Source organism: Suricata suricatta, chromosome 10, assembly GCF_006229205.1.
Source record: "Suricata suricatta isolate VVHF042 chromosome 10, meerkat_22Aug2017_6uvM2_HiC, whole genome shotgun sequence".
Classification (NCBI taxonomy): Eukaryota; Metazoa; Chordata; class Mammalia; order Carnivora; family Herpestidae; genus Suricata; species Suricata suricatta.
Genome location: NC_043709.1, coordinates 43,859,464 through 43,867,828, shown reverse-complemented (window position 1 = coordinate 43,867,828; position 8,365 = coordinate 43,859,464). Strand labels below are relative to the sequence as shown.

General features: G+C 31.8%; 1 protein-coding gene across 2 annotated transcripts in view; it reads left to right on the top strand.

The window, feature by feature from the left end:
• Positions 1-8,365, top strand: part of TBC1D15 (TBC1 domain family member 15) — a 70,880-nt gene that overhangs the window by 42,776 nt on the left and 19,739 nt on the right. The window contains exons 6-11 of one of the 2 annotated variants that reach the window (XM_029953839.1): positions 1,020-1,122; positions 2,549-2,599; positions 2,903-3,100; positions 4,146-4,274; positions 4,909-5,012; positions 6,040-6,134. In XM_029953839.1, the coding sequence (XP_029809699.1) occupies positions 1,020-1,122; positions 2,549-2,599; positions 2,903-3,100; positions 4,146-4,274; positions 4,909-5,012; positions 6,040-6,134 (680 nt within the window). The remainder of the gene's footprint in view (positions 1-1,019; positions 1,123-2,548; positions 2,600-2,902; positions 3,101-4,145; positions 4,275-4,908; positions 5,013-6,039; positions 6,135-8,365) is intronic. The other variant, XM_029953840.1, reaches the window with a different exon arrangement.

Below are 8,365 nucleotides of genomic sequence, written 5' to 3'. Positions count from 1 at the left end.
TGTAGGAAAGTGGATGGACCTTGAGAGTGTCATGCTAAGTGAAATAAGTCAGGCAGAGAAGGACAGAAACCATATGTTTGCACTCATAGGTCTAACAGGAAATTTTCAGAATGATCTAGCTTCAAGAAAAGCAAGAAGTTAGTAGTGCTTAAGAAAAATTGATTCAGTGTCTAATGGATAGTTGATACCTGTCACAACACAGCATTTTATATACTGTTAAGTGAAACTGCAATACAATCTAAGTTTTATTTTAAACACAGAAAAGTTGTGGATTTATTATAGCCAACTTACTAACTTATAAAACTTACTGAATAGAAAAAAGACTGGATAATTCATCTGATTACTTGAAATTAGATGTCTGTTTGGGAAACATTTGTTTTGTAGTTATTAAGAAATGTGACAAAAAACTTGCTTCTAGAGCTTAATAAGCAAGAACTGAAGCATACTGTACCTGAACTGTATGTTATAACTTTGTTAAATATGTTCATGTGTGTTTATAATTATGTTAGCATAATTAATGGTCTTTAACAATTAATCTGTTTTATCTTGTGTTTTTAAAACCTTATATTGCAATAACTATAAGCTCTGGAATGATGTTGGAAACCCTTCCCAAAGAGGACATTTTTCTATATTGTACATATTAAATATACTGATGAATCCTAAAGTGTGTTTTAACAGTAAAAATTTTTTGTGATAATAAAGGCAGATATATTTGTAAGGTTTTTCTATTATAATTATAAACAAAAATTTGGGTTTGTTACAACTTAGTCCTCTTGACTTTACCTAGAATAAAAAGATGCTTCAGTCCTCTTATATTTGTTAGTATTTCATGTTTCATGTAGTTTTGAAGCTCATTTAAGATAGTTACTAAATAGTTGCTAATATTGTATTAATGGGAAACAGTTCTAGACCTGGACATTTGAGTTTTGGGGTCAAAGTAACTAGGCATTAATAATTATTCAGGTAGTAATTAATGCAGTGTTCTAGTGTTTTTCTACAGATCCCTTCTTTTATTACAGATCTCCACACGATAAAAGAACACTTCTTGTGAATTGTCAAAATAAGAGTCTTTCACAGTCATTTGAAAATCTTCTTGACGAACCTGCATATGGTTTAATACAAGTATGTTTCTTAATCTATTTTATATTAATCTATTGATCTGATTCCATTATTTTATATTTTCCCACCTCTCACTTTCTCAGAGATTATACAGAATGGGCAAGTGTCTCTCTGTGTGTAAACTCTATGAAACTAAATTTTTTAAAAAGTTTTTATTTGAGAGAGAGCTTGTAATACAGCACAAGTAGGGGAGGGACAGAGAGAGACGGAGAGAATCCCCAGCAAGCTGTGCACTCTCTGCCCAGAGTCTGCTGTGGGGCCTGATCTCACAAGCTGTGAGATCGTGACCTGAGCTGCTATCAGGAGTCAGACACTTAACCAACTGAGCCACCCTGGTAGCCCTATTCTCCATAATTTTTTATAAATAATATGTGTATTATTTTTAAGAGTCAGAAGCTTCTTTGGTTTTAGTTACTAATTTCCCCCTTTATTCTAATTCCTGAAATTGGACATTAGTAGATTTTTATTGTTATAGCTTTCACTGTTTGAATCAGGTGAAAGGTTACTGGCTAAGCCACTTTGAATTCATTAATGATAAGCTTAAAAATATGGTTTGAATTTTTATTTTCCATTTTAAGTAGGTTCATTTGGGGTCATGATAATCTAATCCTCCTTAAAGCATTTGACTATATTCTTACGTTTGGCTAAAAAGAATTCACTTAACCACTGGCAGAAATAAAGTTCATTTATTTTTCACTAAAGTTTCTATGTACACTGATGAAATGGTGGTTTATTTATTCACTTAGTCAACAAATGTTTGAGTGCTTACTGTGTCACGGATGGTCTCTTCTTGGTTCTGAAGATAACAAGATAAAGAGAGAACTTAGGAGGAGGGAGGACCAGACAGCTAGACACTGATTAAAGTAAAAAGTGAAAAAAGGTTTTTTTATTGTGAAAACAATCATTTAAAAGTCAGACTGTTAAAAAGTAACTAATTTTGCTAAATATGAATAAGCAGGCAGTTTGAGATTTAGAAGTAACCCTAGCAGTAGAAAAACCTTTTGCTGTTTCCAGGACAGCACTGTCCAGAACAAATCACACTCATTGGCATGATTTATTAACCTTATATAGTAGAACCTTAGATTGGGAGTAACTTGTTCTGCAGGTGTTCTGCAAGACAAGCAAACATTTCTAACAGATTTTAACTTGATAAACGAGCAATGTCTTGCAATAGAAGTAGTACATGATGCCGAATGTCACAGGATCACAACTGAGCCAGTGTATCGTGAAATTCTATTTGTGCTGTATGAGTGCTTTGGATTACAGGTGTGCTTCCCGAATGAAGTATGCTCATAAAGCAAGGTTTTACTGTAATTAGGTTAAAATGTCAGCAAATGCTTAAATATTGTGAACTTTGAAACAGCTGTTGAATATTTTCTGTTAGACTAGTGTGGTTTCGCACACGTTAAGAAATATTTTTTTTGTGAAGGCAGGACTGCTAGACAGAAGAAAGCTATTGTGGGCCATGCATCAGTGGAAAGTAAGCACTGCATATATTTGTGACGTATGCAGATTTAATAAGCCTGCAAATCATTTGTTTATCTGAAATTCAATCAGTAGCATTAGCTTGCCGTTTATATACTATTTTAACCAAATGAATGAAAAATTGCCGTAGAAAATGTAAATTTTTCTTTCCAGAAAGCAAATTTCAAAATAATCTTAGAACACTATTTTAGTTCTGATTTCCCCTGCCTTTAAAAGAACATTGCCCTTTTGCCCATTAGAAGCTTTTTTATTCTTTATTTGTATTAATAATGCTAATATTTCTCTTCTTACTACATAGAAAATTAAAAAGGATCCATATACAGCAACTATGGTAGGATTTTCCAAAGTCACAAACTACATTTTTGATAGTTTGAGAGGCAGTGATCCCTCAACACATCAACGACCTCCGTCAGAAATGGCAGATTTTCTTAGTGATGCTATTCCAGGTTTAAAGATAAATCAACAAGAAGAACCAGGATTTGAAGTCATCACAAGAGTGAGTGGAGATTTATATGAACATAGCTCTATATTCTAGCAGGAGAAATGCTTTTGAAACATGCACTGGATATGCTAGAAATAGAAACTCAATTTTGGTTATATCTGCCTCTTTCTTATAGTTTTTACAACTTTTTTGTTAAATTATGTATTCTAACAGCTAGTGCTTCTACCACCAAATTCTTGGGTTCTTCATCAATTCCTGCTTACACTTTCTGTTAATTAAGTTGCATCTTTTGATTACTTTTTGATAATAATGAACAGGTTGTTTCATTGAGTGTGTAGCAGTGAGTGAATTGTGTGCCTTGCATATTGTTCCTAATTCTGTTCCTAGTTTATATGTTTTTCTCAGTAGGTGCCAGAGTTAGGACAATACTCTTAATTAAGGCTTTTATTCTCACGTTAATCTTTTCTTTTTTAAGTAAAATGGATCTTAGCCCAGAACTATGGCAGATCTTTATAAATGCTCAACAAGACTTTTGAGTTTGCTACAAGTTTAGGCTATACATAGAATGTTATAAATATCTAAATTGTAATACTTAAAGGGCTTATCTTGCAGATGGCATTTTAAAATTACCAACATATGCTAATTGAATGAAAAACTGTAGAAAATACCAAGTCGAGCTAATGGATCATGAATCACTTCTGAGAGCTACAAATTTTAGTTTGGAAGAAAAGCTAGTTTTAGAATATGATTAGTGGAATAATTCTGTCTTTTCAAATAATATAGCATACCATTTAATTTGAAGGGTCTCTTATGGAATTTACATGTTGAATGTTTTATACTTATGTAATTGAAACTCAAAATAGCAAATGTACTCCTGTCTCTGCATTTATAATCCTGTCATATTTGTATTAGTGGGATGGAAAATGTATCGGATGCTGTTACAGTTCATAAATTGAACATTGGAAAGTAAGGGAAGATATTAGAAATGTTAGAAATTCTGTCTGAGTAATAAATAGTATTTATTTTAATTTTTATATACCTTGATTTCATTTCACTGGTTAAAAAAGCGTACTCCTCATTGCTTATTTTCTTATTTTAGATTGATTTGGGAGAACGACCTGTTGTTCAAAGGAGAGAGCCAGTATCCTTGGAAGAGTGGACTAACAACATTGATTCTGAGGGAAGAATTCTAAATGTAGATAATATGAAGCAGATGATATTTAGAGGGGTAAATACCTTAATACAGATGATATTTGAAACTGCTGATATTTAAGTTTTCTTTTATTGTGGGAGGTATTTGGGGAGTCAGGGAATGAATTCCTTTTTGATGAATGATGTTTTAAAATCCCTGTAGGACGGAGTGAGGTTCCTTTGATGTCCCTGAGGGTTGGGTGGAGGAAGCCACCATTAAGTCTAGGGGAAGATTGTCTTCCTTACTCGAAGTTCTGTGGGCTGTGTGAAGGAGGCATGGATATACCTCAGTGGTAGTTCCTTATATAGTGAGGATTGGGCTTAGAAAGACTCATCAGTCCCCTGCCTTCTATATAATCTACCGTGTCCTCTACATTGGTTAAGCTTTCTGGCAGCTACTTCACATTGTCAGAATCTAGAGGGCAGAAACAAGGCATAGTATTCATTGAATTGAGCTATTTTTACATATAGAACTATCTCTTAAATATTAAGTCTTCCTATATATATGTGTATATATATATGCAGTATATATATATTGTCTTCCTATATATATATATACACATATGCAGTACAGATATATTAAGTCTTCCTATATATATATATGCAAGTTTTGTGAACCTAAAGTGTTACATACTTTTTACGAATGCGTTTAATATGAATGTTTTCTTTAGGGACTTAGTCATGCATTGAGAAAGCAAGCATGGAAATTTCTTCTGGGTTATTTTCCTTGGGACAGTACCAAGGAGGAAAGAACTCAATTACAAAAACAAAAAACGTAAGTCAGATCTTTTATGTGTTCATCAAAGAAATTCAAGTAACTCACTCATACAAATTAGTATAGTGCTTTTAGATGACTATTTGAAATAGAGGAGGGTATGGGAAAAGTAATTTTATTTTCATCTTTTTAATTGAAAAATTATGAGCCCTGTAGTTATTTTAAACTAGTCATTTCAGACATTGCAGTTGTGTTGGTGAATAATGTAGAAAGATGGCAAAAAAAAATTCCACTTCTCTTGTAAAAACAGTTTGCATAATTGAAGAATAACTAATTAGATGTGGATTTTTAAATATATCATTCATCTTGATTCATTTTTACAATTTATTAAGAAATAATAAAAAATGGCCCATAAGAAGTGTATTTATTGTTTAGCTTAATTACCTTTATTTTCCTGGTGCTCTTGTAACATAAACTAATCTTTCATTTTTCGGAAGAGTGTTTCTCTAAGTAATTTCTCAGACTTGAAAAGAAACAGAGGCCAACTTTCCAGGTACCCTTCTTATTTCCAGTTTATCAGTCTAGCCTTTGATTTAAAGCTCACTTTGAATCTTTATGTGCATATTTAAATTTTCAGACAATCCTTTCTCTTTCAACACCTTTGCCAGTGCTCCTAAGATATTTCACATTAACAAGTTTGTGCAATAAACTGGTTGAAAATGGAACTCTTAGGTCACATTTAAAAAATGTATAAATTTGTATTTTAGTTATTTTGAAACTTTAGTGGTTAAAATATTTAGTAACTGAATAATTTTAGGTATCATATTAAGGATTAAGGTAGATATTTTCTTAAAATCATACCTAAATATCCTAGTAGTTTAAGCAAAGTTTATGGTAGGTATAAGGTTATTTTTTCTTTGTTTTCACTCATGTATCATAACTTTAAACATCTTACTATCATTTATAACCTCTCATCTGACTAGCATCATAAATGGTTTGATACATTGTTTATACAAAAACCCAATCTGAATTTTTGAAAAATATAGTATTCTAATAGCTTTTTTTGGTATAAAATTGTTTTCTCTAGTGATGAATACTTCAGGATGAAACTACAGTGGAAATCTGTCAGTGAGGAACAAGAGAAGAGAAATTCAAGGTTAAGAGATTATAGAAGTCTTATCGGTAATTTTTTCCTAATTTTGAAAATGCTTGAGAGGGGTTTACATTGAAGTTTTGCTAAGATTTAAGAAGTGAAATATATGCTACAGAGTTAGAGCTCAGAAGAGAAATCAGAATTGGAGAGTATATTAGAATGTGTATTTGATATTCTTGGTTGTTCCTTTTCTAATAGGAATTGAATTCAGTAAGTAGAAGTACTGATATATTTCATTTTCCAGTTCAAAATGTGAATTTTAAAAAGTGCTTAACTTTATTTGCTTATTGAATTAATTTCACTAAGTTCTCTCCCTTATTACAAAAACTGTTGTGTCTATTATAGAAAAATTAGAACCTATAGATAAGCAAAAGGAAGAAAATAAAGATTGGTTTTGTTTCTGTCATGCAAAAGAAACTGTAGTTCATGGACACTGGTGTATGTCCCTCCAGATCATCTCTAAACATGGATATAATTCATTTTTGTAAGATGACTTCAGATAGTAAATTTTTGTAGTATTTGAGAATTGAATAAATATTCATCTAGGAATAACTATTTCATAAAAAAGAGATGCTTGACAGAATTTTACATCAAAGGAATTAAACTTATTTCCAGAGAGTGAGTACTGGGTCATTTAGCTCACAATAAAGGCCATGTTAGGGTAAGTTGTTGAAAGAACACATAGTTACTTTTGTACATATCTTAAAGTCTTAGTTGATAATCTCCATTTTACAGAAAACGGAACCATTGCAAGTATAAATGCCTTGGCCAAGATCACATGATTCAGTAAGAGTAGAACCCAGTTTCAATACTCTTAACTCTCTTGTTAGCTAGCTTCTATATAATTTTAGGATAGCTTTGGATAAAGTGGAATTTACTTTTTAAATTCTTATATTGCTTTTGGATTTATTTATAGCTTCATAAATAAAGATGGGGAATGTTTTTATCACCATGGTCAACATCATCTTCCCATGGAAGAAGAAAATCCCTATAAATTATAGTTAGAAAGCCTAACATAACTAATTTGATAGCTTTTGTAAAGACTTAAAGACAAATGATGAGATCTTTTTGGTAATAGTACTTTTGATTGAAAGGTTTTTATTTCTTCTTGTAAGTAATCTCTATACCCAACATGGGGATTGAATTTAAAACGCTGAGATCAAGAGTTGTATGCTTCTCCGACTGAGCCAGCCAGGTACCCCAGTACTTTTGATTGTAAAATATTTTATTTTTCTGAAAAATAAATGAGACTGGAATAAACAATGTCCTTCTTCCGGTTAACTCAAAAGGTTGGGGATCTTGAGGCATTATCTGAAGTTTCCAACTGAAGTCCCCAGCTATTTTCACTTTTAATAGGAAAAAATGGTAGTGGACTGTTTTTTCCTGCTTGACCATAAAATATTTGAATTGGAAGGGATCTTACAGATTAAGTAATTTTCTTTTCTTTCTTTTTTTTTTTTGAAGTATGTATGTATGTATGTATTTATTAATGTAAGTAATCTCTTGACCCAGCGTGGGACTCAAACTCATGACTTCTCGAGGTTGAGACTTGTGTGCACCCCCCAACTGAGCCAACCAGACACCCCTTAAGAGTTTTCTTTCCACATGCTATCATCTTCCTTTTTTTTTTTTTTTTTTTTTTTAAATCAGAGGACAGTGATAATGGCTCTGATATTCTCAGTCTTTCTTGTGTCTTATTCTCACTTAAAGGAGTTTAGAGGAAAAATGTAGATGTTTCAAATCAAAAGAATTGAGCCATACTTTCATCCAATTTTTTTAGTTTTAGTTTAGCAGATAACAGAATTGAAGCCCAGAAAATGTTAGTAAATTGTCTTTAGTCATCTGTCTAGTTAGTTCCATAGTCCAGATTCATTCATACTCAGATCTGATTCTTAATTCAGTTGCCTTTCAACTGTACCATATTTTCTACCAGTAAAAGTATATATTATAAGTTGGTTTTAAAGCATTCTTTTTCCATAGTAGTTTTTCTCAAAAATGTTTTGGGAAAAGTTACCAAAAGCTTTTTTGTTTGTTTTCTTTGGTATAAATTCACTTTATTAAAAAATACACAGGTAAGCTGTAGATCTTGTGGTTAGTTAGTGCCAATAGGATTTGATTTTAAGTACGAAGAGAGACTATTGGAGCATTTTGAGTGAGACAATTGTATTTATATTTTAAAATCAGTATTTCTGCTGCATGGAAAAATAGATTAAATCAAGATAAGTATAGGAACAAGGAGACCAATTAGTAGAGTAGGAAT